This window comes from Gadus chalcogrammus, chromosome 9, assembly GCF_026213295.1.
Source record: "Gadus chalcogrammus isolate NIFS_2021 chromosome 9, NIFS_Gcha_1.0, whole genome shotgun sequence".
Taxonomy (NCBI): Eukaryota; Metazoa; Chordata; class Actinopteri; order Gadiformes; family Gadidae; genus Gadus; species Gadus chalcogrammus.
Window position 1 is genome coordinate 18,345,111 of NC_079420.1, and position 18,418 is coordinate 18,363,528.

Here is an 18,418-nt window from a genome sequence, read left to right on the forward strand (position 1 = left end):
ATAATACACTTGTTAAATACTTCATAAATGAGACCAAGTAAATCTGTGTTTTCATTGCCTTTCCATAGTAAAACGAACACAATTTACGCAAGCCTTTCATAATAGATTCATTGTTTTAAGTAAAATGATCAGAACATACGAACATTCAGTACTATCAAAAACATGCTTATTGTTGAAAGGTTGAAATGCTCACGTCGAACAGGTAGGCTTGTGTTTAAGTGCAGTTATTGTTATCAAAAGGTCAATCAATCAATCGATTCAAACAGTCAACAATCAATTTGTTAACCACGTAAGGTAACATAAGCATTTCTTCCCCTTTCTCTCTCATAGCTTCCTGTCTTACTCTACATTAAGAGGATAAAACCTAAAAAAAACAACATTTATTTGGTGACCCACATATAATCTCCCGTGACCCACACGTGGGTCGCGAGTCACGACCAAGTCTTTGGGAAAGACTGTTCTAGACCATTAAAATCTTCTGAGACCAATCGGTTAATTATCCCCAGAGTAAATACGAAACTTGGGAAAGCAGGATCAACATGAATAAAATTGCCTTGCCTTAGCTACTCTGACAGGTAAAAAGATGAAGAAATATTTGGAATGTGAGCAGTGGTCACTATTTCCCACTGCATCATGAATTTCATCACCACTCAATATAACAATGCAGGAAAGATTAGGAGGAAGGATGAATCATGGTCCCAAAGAGTGTGCCGTGAGGGACACGCCCACAGAGGGCAGTCCAACATACCTGCAAAGAGTGGTTGAACAGTCCAATGTTGACATTCACGTTCGATGGTCAACGCAATCATGCTTGGCTTGTAGGAAATGCCAGGGAAACACCCACACTGCTGTCAGAGAAACTGGATTAGACTGTTTCACATTCAAACTGTATTGGATCTCTTTTAAATGATTAGCATTGTCGTAATTCGTTTCTTTTCTCTCAAACTTTTAAGTATTCAAGTTGATGTTCCCAGGGCAAGAATAGCACTGCATTGCAGATGAAGAGCCAGAGCCTTTTATGACATTCTATGTTATGCAGATGTATTATTATATGATTAAATTGCATATTGAATACAGTTGTATTGAGTTGATGTACTGTGGCACTGTTCCTGGCGGTTGGCCAGAGTAACCAGATCATCATATAGATTCACTGACCGGCATTTCCAAGTCATTGTTTTCGCAATTGTGTCATCCGTTGCATGAGTGCGCTTCTTAAAGAAAGCATTCCTACCTTGCTTCACATCATCACGCAACATTGTCTGCGGCTACTTTTTTCGTACCTTCCTTCATTGAGGGATTGAATGGGGTTGGAGATAACCCTGCATCGGATGTCATGTCGGGCCTACCCCCGGGGCTTCGTCTGGTGTAAGGAATAGTGTCGACCTCTTGTTGTGATGCAACGACGGACGGGCCGCAGAGTAGGCCTCCTGAACCTGTTCCACAGGTGACAGCAGATGGAAAGACTAACTAGCGCTCCATTGTTTTCCCGGGATGTGACGTGCTCGAGTTTCCCTTCCTGTGATGTCTTTTGTGTTCCTTTTGCATCGTTGCATCACGGCTCCACTCCCACCGCCACTCCTAACTTTCCATATCCTTCTGATGCGGTCTGCTCACCTTTTTGACTGCCACACACAGAGAGCTGTAGTTGTGTACCCAGCACCGCCACTTGCATTAGCCGATGGCTTTGCTGATTGTTTCAAAGCTTTTTTAAGATATTTAATGTCAACTTTAAAGGCGTATTTAAAACGGCAGTCGGGGTCGTGAGATAATGTTGCACTTGCAGGATGTTGGTCAACCTTTGAGCATCATCAGTCGGAAATGAGTAAGGTGGGGAGGAGGAAAGGCCTGAGGCGGGACATTCAGAGCCTATCCTTCACATGTTATTGCAGGGTTGCACATTAACTTGTTACACCGCGGTGGCCCTGACTCATTTCTACTGCCGAAGCCTCAAAGCTCTTTGATTCAATAAAAAAAAATGGCAGTCAAATAACGTCCAATAAGAGGGCTTTGGTTTTCTTTTTACTTTTTACTGTTTGTTCTTGGCAGTAGCCATGAATCGCAATTACTCTAAGCCCATCTTGAAGAATGCCGCTTTTGTTGAATTGCGACCTAACAAAGTAGGCATGCTTTGCCATATCCTAATGAGTAATCTCAGCCCAGCGTTTTTATTACAATCCATTTAAGATCCTAAACAGTTAACTAAATATAATTGGAAATGCAAAAGCAGCCATCGTTATCAACCAAACCAATCAGGAAAACGTGCATGGCAACCCTTCTTACAATTTAACCTTTACATCCATGGCGTCTCTGGCAACTGTTAAGTGAAGCTCATTGCATGGGGTTTTAGATTGATGTTGCATGTACCCCCATTTCATTGCTGAATAGCTTTGAAAAATACGGAATGTGTTTGTTTCTGGACAGGGGGCACTCGATCCCCCTCAGTCTGTCTGAGTTCTATGGGAAATACTTTATTTGTTTATTTTCTAGATTGTCGGGCTCTTAAGTGTCTGGAGGCGGGGGTGGGTTCAATTGCCCTAATTTCCTTGTTGCTTCATCCACACGCCCATGAGCTGCTTTTTAAGGATAGCCCGTCCAAGGGCTAAAAATAGCCCAACTGTTGTGGTTCTATTTTTAGCTCCTGCCGTTATCAGCGTCACCTTGTGTGTGCATGGTTTGTTGGCTTGCAGTTAGCAGTTATTTTGAACAAGGCCTGTCAGAAGTTCAATAAGTAATAAGTAACCTAACCTAACACTTCCCTAATTCCACAGATGAGCTCATTGGCTCAGAGCGGGGGGACCTTGTACCACTTTCTGTTGGTTGCTGTAAATGCGAGGTAAAGCGCTAGTACAGAAACATACATGTTGCATCATCCGGTCAAAGCATCCCGGTAGCAGATCCAGACACATAAATCTTTGCCCTCAAATATTTGGTCGGATCATGTGTGTATAGGGACACACTTGATGACTCTGCTTCCGAAGTTTGTGATTAAACACTGCATTTAATAAACCTCTTTCCGTTTCTTGGGAAAACCCCATGGAGTGGGTCTTTTATGTAAGGACCCACGCAGGGGATGCAGGACAGAGTTTATAGCATCCTGTCATAATACAACTCAAACCCCGCAGCCATGCTTCAACTATGGAGGGAGCATGTGCCAAATCAAGTATGGATCTCTTTCTATCCATCCGTCAAGTACCTTTCCGTAGATGTGTTCCTGCTTGTGTCTCATCAGTTGTCTCTACGTCAATCTGTATTTAAATCATCGTCATGTAAACAATTTTGTTTATTCAGCTATGTCTCGAGTGCCTGGCTCTTTTTCTCTCGAGGGGTTGACCTAGGGTCACTCTGATCTGTATAAACAGATCTCAGGACTGCATAGAAGTGTTTGGTTTCAGAAGCGTTCCGGTTTATCTCTGATGTCTGTTTGTAGTTGTGTAGTACGGTACCCAACGTCTTGTCGCATGACAACGGTTAAGCCATTTATTAAAGCTTTGAGGTCTGTGATTGGAGTTGGGCCAAATGTTTCATGGACCCGAAACATCAACACATATATAAAAAAAAATGTCTGGAAATACCAGTCCTTTGGAGAAAGTAAACATAGGATAATGGTATGAAAATTGGAAATAATTTGCAACGTGTGGGAGGAATTTGTTGGAAGATCTACCAGCTTTCACACACCTTTCAGCGAATCATGCAAAACTTGACGATTGCCATCGATGGAAATCCCCAGCTTTTTTCTAGGAATGCAAAGTATTTTCAGGTTTGTGAGATGACAGTAGCTGCATTCATTCATCCTTTTCAGCTCTTGACCCCTCAGGGTCGCCCTGCAGGAAAAGTGGTGCATTATGCTTCAGTGCAATAACTACTAAGACGTTGCTTTCATGGAATTAGATATTGGTAGTGTTGTGCATGAACGCGCTAAAAGAGCGGCGGTCATTTAACACGCTTATATATTTGGTGAACTGAACGTTCCCGTTTGCAGCTACTGAAAGTGGCATTGGCTCGCTAATGACGGTTATGCATTGTTTATCCTATTTTTTTGGGACTGTGAACTTAGTTAAAAATAATAAAATGGTGAACTCTGAACATAAACTAGTTTATTTTAAACTGAACTTTGATCTAGCTCTTGTGAAGTGTGAACTTGCACAACACTGGATATTGACACAAATCATGTGAAGGGGGGTGTCCTCAACACGTTTCTTGATAACCAATTGTACTGTGATGTAATAGAATTAGATATTATTGACACAAAAAAGGAGCTCATGTGCTCTAGGTGGCATGTTCCTGCCACCTTCTGATTTGCTCAAAACATACAGACATCAAGAGTCATTTGAACCAGTATTTTCCGGTGCAGCGGAACCTACAGCGGAGCTCCACTGGCGGCCCAGTTATTGACATGCTTTTCATGATTGTAGAGCTAGCGGGATACACAACTAATCACATCTAGTGACTCTTATCCATTGGGAACATTATAAAGCGTGAGACGTATCCGGTTTGATGGTATTTTGTTAGGCAGAGGGTACTATGTAATGCGCCTATTGTGTCTGAGTATTTAAGTTTTTTAGGATTGCTCTATAGAGAGGGGTACTGCTGCTCCCTGGCTTTGCTTTGAAGCACCGTCTCCTCGTTGGGTGTCCACACAAGGCACACAGGACGGGGGATGACGTCTTTAGTTCTCCCCGGCGGATCACTGTGATATGCAGCGTAGATATCCGTTTGATATTTAATATATCATAACTTAAAGCTAGGGTCACAACTTAAAGGGGTTCATATTTGTTTAAATTTGGTTAATATCGTGAGAGCAAATCGATAAATTCTAAAAATAATAAGATCTGTGGCTGTCACAGGCCTGTAACGAGCCGTCCAATAATTTCCTTGGGCTCGAATACAATTATTGGACGGCTTATCTGTCTGTCTACTTTCCTAATCATCTACCTGCGAGCACGCTGCCTGTCGAACCAGTCCAAAAGGCTAGCCGCTCTAAAGCAAGTGAGATTGTCACCTGTTTTGTGGGCATGGCTTTGGGGGGATGCCTCAAGGCAGGTGTGGCAGCGTTGTACCTGAGTTCACTTGAAAAAAAAATGAACCAAGCGTCCTCTCATCAACCTTGTTCCTCCGCCGCCCTCTCTCCAGCAGGCCGCTAGAGCCGCTGCCCAAGAAGGACACCATGACGCCCACGATGAGGCGACCAGACGAGTGGAAAGATCCCTGGCGCCGGTCCAAGTCGCCGCGGAGACGGCAGCCCATGGGCTCGCCGCCGCGGGGCCGCCGCCGCCACCGCCCCTCGGGCTCCTCTGTGACCATGTCCCACTCGTCCAGGTGAGAGGGTGACTGGGTGAGAGGGCGATGAGTGATAGAGTGAGAGGGTGATACGGTTTTCTCACCCACGGTTTTGTGTGCGAGTGGTTTCGAGATGGAGTCAATCTGGTAAGGGAGAGAGAAGACCAAGATGTCAGATTTGAACCCATTTTGAAGAGGCAACTAAGTAATTATTAAAACAGTGACACTTAATATTAGAAGGACTTTATGATCTGTATTACATAGCCAGTAACATTGCCGAAGTGATGACATCAGTGATGCGATACTGAGTGATGGCCAAGAACGAAATAAAGGTAGAGAAAGATATAGCCAATGTCATTAGGATAAAGGATGATGGTTAAATCAGTGACCATCCTCGACTTGCATTTCTTATTCTTTGGGGATAATGTCAAACACGATCAACCATTAATAGCACGAGGGGAGCAAAGGGTCTGAACCTAAATAACTTATTAAACTACTAACATTTAACACTCAACCCTGATCGAAACGAAGAGATCATCAATGGCTTGTATGTGTTTATAGCGTTTACAGACATATTCTGCAGTTGAAGACCCTGGATTTAAATACTACTGTCAGTCTTTAAATGGTTTAAATAAAGTACCAGATTTTGATACTATTTTATAAAAGTTCCTGTGAGAGTACTGACTGGGAATGGAGCATTTGATGCCATTGTGGTCCTACCCTGGGTTTTCAATGGTACAAATTGTATTATACCGGACCTTGAAACTACCTGGACCATCACGCACACGCACACACAGATGCCAGACATGAGTGTCACTTACCCTCGCATTATTAAACATATTACCATATCGATGGTTTAGTAATGCTCATCATTTGATATGGTTGCATCCTAAAAAAATAAACTGCTACAAATTATTACTCAGCTTCTTTTGCCCATAATTGATTATGCGGATGTTGTTTATAGAACACAGCTTAAACCAATCTCGAACCTCTGAATGTGATTTATAATAGTCTGCAGAGTTGTTTCGAGGTGTCCATTCAGAACTCATCACGGTCATATCTATCAGTCTTTGAATCTTCTTTCACAAAATGCTCGACACCATTTACACTGGTTACAGTTTTTTTCCAAATGCTTTTTTTCAATCTACCCATCATATCTGAAACAACATTAGATTCCATATCGTTCATCCTATAGCCTAAGAGATACGAATGTCTTTTCTATTTTGTTCCAAGAATAGCCAAAGAAATTGGGCGGAGAGCCTCCTACTTGGAAGAGTTTACCTATGTCTCTCAGAGCCATTTCCTCTTTTCATCAGTTTAAAGATGAACTGAACTGAAATTTGAAGTTTAGTTGATATAACTGATATTATTGACTGCCTTCTCATTGGTACAATAACTAAAAATGGCTGAACTTGCTAAAAGGGATACAATTGTACGGTGAAAGTGTTGTTTATGTTACGGGGCTGGACGGGGCCATGTTGGATTTCACAAATCAGGTACGTCACTGGCATGGTAACTTAACTCTGTGGCTCTAGCAGCAATAGCAGGTAATGAGTCAGACTCTGAGGCTTGCTGAATGGAAAATCAAACAACCAGGTCTACAGGAGGATCATACTGCATTGCCCCTGGCTGCAGTAATTAATTATATAGGGCCAAGGCAGCTGGGGTAATCATACATTTCCACAGGCTACCTTTGAATAGGAAACCAGCCCTTAATACATGGCTAGCATCCTTAAAACTGGCTAACCCTCTGATAGCCCCTGTCATTTCAATCCCCACAAGCTAGCACTCCGACCATAAAGTGTATAAACTATTGCTCTGACGATATCACAGATCTATGTTTCCAAGCTGTTAATTAAACCACGGCGAGTCTGTAAACAGAAGTTCCACATATGTCCTTTTCTACTCGCCCTGATGCTCACCGACTAGCCGATTGCTGATGCAGAGGGAGTTACACTCGAAGAAGTAGCTTCATAGTAAGATGTATCTGTGCAATATCCTTTTGTGCAATGTCCACCAACATCCACCAGAAAGTAAACCTCCAACATCCACCTAAAGTAAACGTGACACTCGGGAATCCGCCTCGCATCTATGCTCATCCACGCTCATCCACGGGTGTATGTCCCAAAGTGCATCTAACATGTCTTTCAAGCAGGCGCGTAATCTGCGGGGGGGTTAGGGGGGTCATGACCCACCCCAAAATCAGATCCAGCTAATATAACCCCCCCAATATCATTACACATAATTCAGATTAACAAAAATATGAAATATTCTGAATGAATAACTTGTTTGTTTTCGTTTTAATTTAATTTGCCAGCAAGATAGTATCATGTTTTAATCATCTGTAAAAACCCTCAGAATGAAGAGGTATCAGTGGAGAATGAAACCATTTAATTCTGTTTAATTTCACATTCAAACAGTATAATTGGTGTGCTATGTGCAGTAAAACCAGACGATCCGAAAAATTCTGGGTTCATGCCAGATATTTGTTTCATGCTTTATAAGAGCTAGCTTGTTAGCTAACTTCGTGAAATTTCTAAGTTTAGCATACGTTGTTATGGAAGCGATAGACGTCCTCAACCTAAGATTCTAGAACCCACTGCCTAAAAGGTACTCGGGTACGGGTGGGTAAAATGCAACGTGAATACAGACCAGGGACCAAGTTGCTTTTTGCTCCAATACAGTCACACGTTTTGGGGGGGATTGCACAAATTTACTTAGAGATGTCATCCATTGACAGCTAGCTGCTATGCACTAGTTCAGAGGTTATGCCACTCCTTTTGAGCGAGCACGCCTGTACTGTACACACATACACACGGTTGACGGTGCATGTGAGTAGGCTTGCTCTTAGGAAACATTGAAACAACATTACTATTATTATTCTTAATAATAATAATAATTATAATAATATTATTTTGCAGCAATCTTAATGTGCTAGTAAGTGGGCGAAAGGTGTTTAAAAATGCTTTACAACTTTTTGGTGAGGGAACACGCATTCTCCAAAAGGATATACCACCTCTCTCAAACCATTTGAACATTAACTGGGATTTTTTATATATCAGGAGAAGAGGGAAAGAGATGGAAATGGCCAAGGAGGTGATAAGAGAGAGACAGGTGACCAGAGAGAGAGAGGAGGCAACAGAGGAGGTACAGCAATTGAAGGATGAGAGAGAGGAGGAGGTGACAGAGGAGGTACAGCAATTGAAGGAGGAGAGAGAGGAGGAGGTGACAGAGGAGGTACAGCAATTGAAGGAGGAGAGAGAGGAGGATCAGGTGACCATAATGAGGGAGAGAGAGCACAGACAGGCAGCGCAAGAGGCACAGATGACCAGGTAAGAGACCTTGAACAAAATGGTGCATCTAAACATACACTGTCAGAACACTGACGTTCTGTGAACTGCGTGCGAATGGTGTAGTACCTTATAAAACTCAACTCTGTAGTATTCCCTAAGAACTTTAGGACTGAAACCACTTGATTCTCCACTATAGCATTTGGGTGGTTGTCGAACTCTTGGCATTGTTATGGGTTTTAAGTGTAAAGAATTCACAACTGTAGATGCCCTCTCAAAAAGTCCTGACTTATCTTGACATGGCTCATTGTGCCTCAGTATTTTGTTTTGAATGAGAGGACTTGTGTAAAGCAAGTCATTTGGTTCCTGTGCTTTCCTCAAAGAGGGTCACATGATGAGGGCAGCAGTCAGGCAAATGAGCAGGTGAGAACACAAGGGAACATAATTTAGCTGTGAATAGTGTTATTGATATGTACAATACATTAATTTAATAGGATTGTTATTTCAGAGAGTAACACGTTTTCATGTCATGTTTAACACAGGATATTGAGCCCCATGTCAGGGACCAGTCAGACACCGACAACATGAACGGAGAGGGATTTGATGTTTCAGACATCATCACCTGCACAAAGCCTGCACAACCTTTTAAAGTTTATACTAGTGCAGAAGTGAGATAATTGTGTGTTGTCTTTTCAACAAAAATGGTTCACAACTTTTCCTTGGTTGCATTACAGTGCCACTTTACAAGGGGTCATATGTTTTCAATGTGACGTTAAAAGACATTATCAGAGGAATAGCTGACACTTTTCGATACCTCCCAGCCACACAGTTTTCCTTGATTGTTGATGGGACACAAGACATATCAGGTCAAGAACAAGAATCTGTATGTCTTTGTTATGTGGATCATGACTTAAATCCTCATGAGGAATTCATTGGGATGTATTCAGTGCATGAGACCACATGAGAATGTCTTGCAAATGTAGCATTAGAATGCCATTGTCAGCACTGCGTGGGCAGACATATGATGGCGCAGCGAATATGTCTGGCAAATATTCTGGAACCCAGGCTCACATTAGGAAGAAACAACGACTTGCTTTATATGTGCACTGTGGAGCACACTGTGTTAATTTGATAGCACAGAAGGCATGCACAGCTTCGATAGTTGTGCGAGATGCCCTTGACTGGGTAAATCAATTAGGAGTTTTGTGTGGACAGTCTGGCAAATTCAAACATGTTTCATAAGATAGCGTTATCTAACCATGGAACCTCAAGTGCCCTGAAACCACTTTTTGAAACTAAATGGACTGTTAGACATGTTAGACAACATTCATTCAGTTTTTAAAACAGTATGACAATATCCTCTCAATGGCAAGAGGAGTGATGAGGCCTAACACCTTTTTGAGAGGGCATCTACAGTTGTGAATTCTTTAGACTTAGAACCCATAACTATGCCAAGAGTTCGACAACCATCCAAGCGCTATAGTGGAGAGTCAAGGGGTTTCAGTCCTAAAACTCCTATGGAATACTACAGAGTTGAGTTTTCTGAGGCACTTCACACCATTCACACGCAGTTCACTCAACGTTTCCAGCAGGGTGGTCTTCTTACCCTACAAAAGCTGGAGAACACCTTGCTTTCTGGAAATATTGATCCGGTGGTTCATGACTACCCAGTAATGAATGCCCAGCTGCTGGAATCCAGCTACCTATGTTCAAACATAATTACGTATACAGTTCCTGTGGAGAGGCTACAAACATTCTCAAAGAGTTGCCAGCAGAGGTGCAAGGCTTATTTACTGAAGTTCAAACTCTGAGATTACTCCTTGTGGTACCAGTCTCGTCCTCTTGAGGCAGAGAGGAGCTTTAGTGCTCTTAGACGATCAAAGACTTGGTTATGCACAACTATGACACAGCAGAGGCTGAACCTTGTTGCAGTGTGTCACATCCATCAGGAAAAATTGGACCTCTTAACTAAGTCAGTGTGTACACAGTTCATTTCTTTTACACTGTGAGACAAACCGGTGTTTGGTGCTTTTATCTGAATTGCCCAACAATATCTATAGTCTGCTAGTAGTGCTATAGTTGCTGGCAGAATAGACGTCAGTATAACATCCTGTTTCTTTTAGTCAAATACTTGGTATGGTATGTGTGTTAAGTTGCAGCCTAATATGTTGTAACATGCCTTCAAATGGGATTTACAGATAGAGAATAGAGGTGCAAGCTGCACTCCAGTGTGCCACCATGTATTGTGTGCTGCATTGAGAGTTGAATTGTGCATAATACATTTGCTGCATGCAGGTGCCAAAACAGTGATGCAATTGATTCATCTTTAAAGTTCTTGCAGGGTTTTTTCATAAGATAGTGAAAACACACACAAAACCAATTAAATGGCACTAGTCAGCCACTGTTGACTAGTGCTTAAACACTGAATTTAACTACTGTGTCATACGGCATACATAGTCAAAGAGTAGCCAAAATCTGTAGTATCGCAATAAAATTCTAATACAAGAATGGCAAATAGGCATGTTACCTTTTACATAAGAAAATGATTCAATGAATAAATAAATAAAAAACAAATAAACAAATAGATAAATATGCCGAGAGTTTAACCCCCTCAATGGTAGACCCAAAGTTGCGCCCTTGCTTTCAGGCCCCGTCCACACAGATACGATTTTTTGGTGAAACCATGTCTTTGATAACCATGTTATTAGGCAGATGATAAACCATGTTCTTTAATAGGTTCATGGTCTCAGGGTGGTTTCAAAGGGTGGTTGTCTATGTTGATTATTTCAGTTCAGTTCATCTTTAAGAGGTCTCTTCTTTATCATTTGCATACAAGCTGCAACTGTTTTCCTCATGTCTTTTTGTTTTGTGTGTTTATTTGTTTCTTTCCTTTATTGTCTAATAACCAATGGTTGATATGGGGAGGATGTGGGTGGTTTTGATGCGAGGGAGAGCATTTGTCCGTCTGTATGATTTGTAATGCGTGTTGTTTTTTTTGTGAGGTTCCTCTGAATGAAATTGAAATCCTTTCTGTGTTTGCTTTGTAGGTCGTCGTCTCGGTCCTCATCTTTCACAGGCAGTGGGTCGTCGCACTCCCGCTCGCGCTCCTCCTCCTTCAGCTCCTACTCCAGCCACTCCTCCCACCACAGCTCCATCAGCGGCAGCCGATCCAGGTAGCCGTCTTGGAACACAATTCCGTCCAAGCCATGGCCAATGGGTCCCCTACAGGGGTGACGGATTACACATCACCAGGACGCCAAGCAACAAATAGGAAACATGGAAAAACATATGAATTCTCCATTACAACTCTAGTACTAGCATTTCAAGGGCTGTAAGCAAGTGCGGAACATGTTCTGAGGAGATTAATCATAGTCATGTAAATACGTAAACAGCAGCACTAGTTTACGTTTTGGCCCCTTAAAATACAAACCAGGAGTTTTTCTGATTTATTCATGCATGCTAAAAGAGCAAACACAGAATATAACATTCAGTCTGTTAAGATAGAGACGCAATAAACACAGGAAATAAAGCGAATACACAAAAGGATTTCAAAATAAACGGCGTACAAAAAATACTAAACCATTCTGAAGACCTCAGGGCTGTAGTACTACGGTGACGGGAGATGATGCTAGCAGGCCTTGTTCTGAAGACCTCAGGGCTGTAGTAGTGGGGTGAGAGGAGATGATGCTAGCAGGCCTTGTTCTGAAGACCTCAGGGCTGTAGTAGTGGGGTGAGAGGAGATGATGCTAGCAGGCCTTGTTCTGAAGACCTCAGGGCTGTAGTAGTGGGGTGAGAGGAGATGATGCTAGCAGGCCTTGTTCTGAAGACCTCAGGGCTGTAGTAGTCTGTTATGGGGAGATGATGGTGTGGTAAGGGGGGGTGACGGTAGTAGGCCTTGTTCTATGACCTTCAGGGCCTGATGGTGTGGTAAGGGGAGAGGATGCTAGTAGGACTTGTTCTGACAACTTCCGGGCTCAATCTCAGGGGGGTTGAGGGGACATGATGCTGGTAAAAATTGTTCTGACGACCAACAGGGTCTGCTGGGGTGGTAAGGGGAGATGATGGCCTTTTTCTGAGGACCTCGGGACCTGCTGGTTTGGTAAGGGGAGATTGTGCTAGTAGGCGTTGTTCTTAGGACCTACAGGGCTTGTGTGGTTAGGAGAGAGAACTAAAAAGCAGTACCATGCAGAGCTTTAAAGGTAAGGACTAGTATTTTTGAACCAGATTCTGTATCAGACAGGGAGCCAATGTGATGTGCTGCAACGACAGTGATATGGACCCTTTTTAGTTCTGGTTAATAGCCTGGCTGCAGTGTGATTGGAAGCGGAGGGGATGGGGCCATTAAGAAAATCCAACAATTCTTGAGCTGGAAGACGCTGGATAACACTACTGAATTTATTAGCTCATCAAACTTTGAGTTTGCTGTCAAGTATTATACCAACATATTTTTTGTGTGAGATCTGATGTAGCTTAGAATGTGGTTGTGGGCTTCTGGTTGGTTGAATCAATTGGTTTGTTGTTATGCACTTTGCTGGTGTTCATTTCATAAGGGAAAAAGCTCTTAATCCATTCTTTTCGGGGAACAGAGGGACATATGCAGACCGATGTGTTTTATTATTGAGTGATGGGCTATAACGTGTTACAAATAACATGAATGAATTATGGATACAAGTAATATCGGAGGGGCCGTAGTTTGTTTTAATGATCATATGGTTTGAAAGACTGTAAGACTGATATGGCAGGAGGTCGAAACACCCCGTTCTTCACAACTTTGAACTCGCCCAACTTAAAGAAGGCGAGACCGAAAAGTGTTAAAGTATGTAGGCATATCATCTAAAGTGTGTGTGTGTGTGTGTGTGTGTGTGTGTGTGTGTGTGTGTGTGTGTGTGTGTGTGTGTGTGTGTGTGTGTGTGTGTGTGTGTGTGTGTGTGTGTGTGTGTGTGTGTGTGTGTGTGTGTATATATACGCTCATTATTTCATGTCTGCGATTCTCCGGCAACTTTCTTGTTTAACGCTCGATAGGCTTTGGATGTGATCATATCGGAATTGGCACCTTAGCACGAATCGCAGCGCCATCCATTGAACACAACCTAAAATGGAATCCTCTGACCAGTGTGGTCTATATACTACACGCTGCTGCCCGACCCGCTTTATATTGATACTGATGTGTTTTTGGTTGACTAAAGGCCTAGATGGTTGAGGCCCATGTCAGTTGGAACAGGTGGATGGACGGGGTCCGGTTGAAGAATGTTTTGTTTTCGTTTAGCATTTTTTGCATTACAGGATTGTATTTCTGTTTTGCTGTTTAGCAGCTTTTTTTACCTCTCCTTTTAGAAAGAGATTTTAACCGGAGGTCGATTGGCTCGACAGAAGACCTAGGCCAAGGGCCTCAAAACACTGCCTTAAAAGTTGTAATAGTTGCATGTCAAGGTCACACTTTGGAACTGGCTTTAATGGCTTCAATAATTAGCAAGCGGAAATCCGCATTGTAGTTGTTGTCTGTGCATGCCAAAAATGTTTTAAATTCCTTGCATGAAATCATTGAACAATTTTAAAGCAGAGCCAGTAGGGTTTTTAACTGCGTTGGATTATGGAGTCGTGGCTGGTCATTTATTGACCTGTTAAACCGTTTGCCTACTCCAAACCATAAGTGAATCCAACATTTCCTCTTCCCGGCTTCAAACCTATTTTCTTGTGCTCTCTTTATATCACAACCCTTTCTTTAGATCAAGATCGTTCTCCACCTCGCCCTCTCCGAGTCAGGCTGCACCCAGAAACCTTAAGAACAAGACAGACCTGCCCCTGGTGCTGCCAAAGGGGTAGGGAGAAGCCTGAACACCCACACATTCAGAGCCACTTCCGAGGCAGTCCCAGCCCAGACACCTCATGCATGCGTGCAAGGTTGATCGCCCACCACGGAATTGGCTTAGTTTCATGACGGATCAGCTGCTCTTTTTGATATCTTTATAGATATCAATATAACGGTACTTCACCGGTAGTCTTATCGATTCTTTTAGAATAAATAAATGAGAAATTAAGAACAAAAGGACATCGATTTATTTTTTCTCATGTCGACTTTCTTCTGTAGCAACAGCTTACAATTTTTGGAATAAATGGCTTTTATAGACTCTCTATAATATTAAGTCAATTTAAATGTAATCTCAAATAAATATATTGATTATATACAAATGATTAACAGCAAAAGGAAAGTGGAATAGAGCATCACACATTGGGTATGCATGCAGCCAAGCTCCAAGAAGGCGTTATTTGAAACGTTCTTCTAAAGGAGCATCAGCTGTTTTACCTTTACTGGCCATAGCTCTTCCAGACTAATCCACGTGTGATTATTTTTTTAATGCTCTTAAAAAAGAAAGTGTCAGTAGTCGGTAGTGGCACGATTCGCCTGAATTGAACTTGACACCACGTACAAACCCCCTACTAGTTTTGTGATCATTTGAAAGCTGTGTGTCCTAAATTGGACTTCACCAGTTTCCAATGAGCGCACTCAGACCAACGCAGCCAAAGAGCTGAACAATAACTTCAAGTGCCACCCATTACATTAAACTCGGAACAGGACCTCAAATCGAATCTTCCGACTGTGTTGTCGGTCTTCTAAGTGACGTAGTCCTGCGCTCCGTGGCTTGTCTGGTTTGGCAGCTGCTTTACTTGGACGCTCTGCCGTAAAACGAGGGAAAGCCACTGATTCCTCCACACAGATCCTACTTGGGATGTTGTGGTTTAGCTTTTCGAACGCTGTTCATATAAGCATTCAACCGTTTCTGGTAATAAACTTGGAAAAAAGGACAGCCCTTTTTTGAAATGTTACATGGTGGTGCAGCACTTCTATCAGCCTACATTGTTTGGTGAGACGCTGATACTATTGCACCATTAATCTGGCCGGAATTAATGGAAAATGTGTTTCCTTAATTTGTGAGGGAAGGCAGAGGCAGCCGGCCCCGCCCTCCACTTTAAAGAAGAGCTCGGAGAGCGACGGTTTTCTCTTTTCAATATTGTTTTAATGTAGGGAGTGAGTTGTATAACTATCGCAAACTTTTATCTAGGCGTAATTCATATAAACAGATTTCCTTATTGCCATTGATGCCGAAAGCAGTACAGGGTACATCGGAGCTTATCGATACTTCTTTAGTAATTGAGCACCAGAGCCCCACAAGTTTGAAACTTTATCGTCCCCTCGACTAGCTGTGGTTTACAAACGGTGCGACCAAGTGCGTCACAGGCACGGCAGCAACAAACATTTTCATGCCTGTTTGGGAAAAATTTCAACAAATGTCTTTATTCCCATCTTCCCCTCCACCTCCCGTCCCACCCAAGGGCGCCGCTGAAGCCTGGCCCCGGAGCCCCCCCGCGGAGGGAAAAGCCTCCCATGAAGAAAGCCCTGAGCCCCCCCATTCCCGCCGGCACCCAGCAGGGCAAGCCTCAGCGTCCCACACCCGAGGGGGGGCGACCGCCTGCCCACAGCCGGGAGGGAGGAGGAGGAGGAGGAGGAGGAGGAGGAGGAGGCGGCGGTGGTGGAGGCGGAGGAGGAGGAGGAGGAGGAGGAGGTGGTGGTCCGGTTGGCCCCGGCGCTGTACCAGGGGGAGCGCCTGGATCTGCCCCAGCTGCAGTAGGAGGAGGAGTAGTGGAAGGAAGGCCCCCAGCCCCGAGAGAGCCTGGGAAGCCGCCGGGCCCCAGGGAGGGAAGACGCAAAGAACGGCAACAGCACCCGCCGCGCAGGTAGGATTTCCCCCTTTTCCCTTCAGTTTTAACCGAGGGAAATGTGTCTCTGCATGTGCTCTCAACCTGGGCTAGGAGTTTCTTCATCTCTTTGTTAACAAATCAAAATAAATGGAGCGTAATATGGAAATAGTAAAAAGATGTAAGAGACCTTTTCAAATGTAAAACTTCTGGTTGATACTACGAGGATAAAAAAACGTGATTTGAATAATGAACGCATTTAGCAGCCATTTCAATGTTAACATGAGGTTAAAATATAACCAGAAGCTACCTAATGATGATAAAGGGTTTGCAATTTGGTGACCTTTTTTTCCTTTTCTGGCGATCCCCCATCCAGTATAGAGCCTGTGTGTTTTCTATTTAGATGCTTGTACAAAGCAAAGCGCTAGTTCTGCTCTGCAATTTCATCAAAGCCTTGCACAATGTTCGAACCCCGTTCTTTTTATTTTCTGATAATTTAAAGCACCCCCATATTTTGGTATATCTTTGGAATGTTTTACAGTAAAGCGCTGTTGTCACATTTGAAAATGTCCGATGGTGTTTTACTATGACGATTTGGGCATTGCCTTGCACAGACGTCACTGAGGCAATCTAAGATAAGGATGAATACATAACACTTCCCAGAGCCAAGGTGGCGGAAGATTTTGAATAATAATTAATCTGGGGCTGCTTCAGTGCTGCACAGCCTATTGTGGAATTTTTCATTGTATGTCTTTCATGTACGTCACCTATCTCAGTACCTAGTATCGGCTATTCAATTATGTGTTATTCGAAAATGATAGCTAGCGGTAATAAAAAAGTGGGATTGGTTGAACTCCATCTATTGCTGCAACTATAAGTGGTTTTGAGACTTGGCTTGGACTCATGGCCAACGACTTGAGACTTGCAAAACATGAGATGTGAGCATCTATGCTCTGTATGACAGTCAACAGCGGATGAAACATTATCAAAGCATTGTTGCTGAGCAAGTGGACATGCCTCGGTTGTTTTGGACGCAGGCTTATTAAAGGTGACATATTATGGTGTTTTTCCAACAAGTAAACATAGTATTTGAGTTCCAGAAAACATATTTTTGAAGCTGTTTGCTGGAAATAGATTTTAGGAAAAATAATATCGTCTACCGCTATTCTGCTCTGTTTCAGTCCCTTCAGAATGTGCTGTTTCTGGTGTCTGTAGCGTTGATGCAAATAAGCTGCTGCCCATTGAACAATGAGCTGTCAGACTGAACCACAGCATGGAGGAGAAGGGGTTGTTGCCGTTTGCTGACTCCTGGCGCTCTTTATCTATATAATATAATATAACACGATAATAATATTATATACGGGTATTTATATAATCTATCTAATATCACGGCCAAATGTGCGCCTCCGACGATATTATGGATAATAAAGACTGTGTCTGACGTCTCTGGTACTTCCACAAGTAAGGACTCGTAGTGGGGGATATCTCGGCCATGGTTGAGAAGTATTGGGGGGAAGGAACTTTGGAATTGACTCTTTGAAGTCCATGAACCCCTCGGCCTCAGACCCACGCTCCCCTCATCCGTCGCCTTCTCTCTGCATCTCCCACCCGCAGGCGCACTGCCAGTGGCAGCATGAGTGCGAGCAGTTACACCGGTTCCAGCTCCAGATCCTCGTCCAACTCGCTGTCACGCTCTGGCTCGCGGAAATCCAGGTAGTCACATTCACAGCAGCACGACATGATGTTTGCCACAGTCGGCCCACGCAGCAGAAAGTCAACTGCAAGCCCCCGCAGGCATTTCTCTCGCTTGAACTCCCACACACAACTCGGGATACCATCTCTCACACGCACGCACACAAACACACACACCCACACACACACACACACTGCATACACTCTCAAGGAAGTGCACACACACACACCCGCATACCATCACACACAGACAGGAACTATCTTTGTCCATCAGGCGGACGAGGCAGGAAATGATACTCCTGGTTAATATTTTGCATTGCACAGCTGCTCAGGGTTTTACTGTCAAAAATGTCAAATATTTTCGGGGATAGCTTCATGTACTTTGAAATGATCAGAGGACGATCTGCTCTGTTGACGTGACCCGGCCTTACGACTTTCCCCTGTTCTGTTGTCTCTCCTCCGCC

At 43.3% G+C, this 18,418-nt stretch overlaps 1 protein-coding gene across 1 annotated transcript in view; it reads left to right on the plus strand.

Annotated features, from left to right (window-relative positions):
* zc3h18 (zinc finger CCCH-type containing 18) overlaps window positions 1–18,418 on the plus strand; it is a 43,119-nt gene that overhangs the window by 17,860 nt on the left and 6,841 nt on the right. The window contains exons 10-15 of the mRNA XM_056599770.1: window positions 5,131–5,316; window positions 11,615–11,740; window positions 14,294–14,386; window positions 15,900–16,093; window positions 16,214–16,301; window positions 17,877–17,975. Coding sequence (XP_056455745.1) covers window positions 5,131–5,316; window positions 11,615–11,740; window positions 14,294–14,386; window positions 15,900–16,093; window positions 16,214–16,301; window positions 17,877–17,975 — 786 coding nt within the window. The remainder of the gene's footprint in view (window positions 1–5,130; window positions 5,317–11,614; window positions 11,741–14,293; window positions 14,387–15,899; window positions 16,094–16,213; window positions 16,302–17,876; window positions 17,976–18,418) is intronic.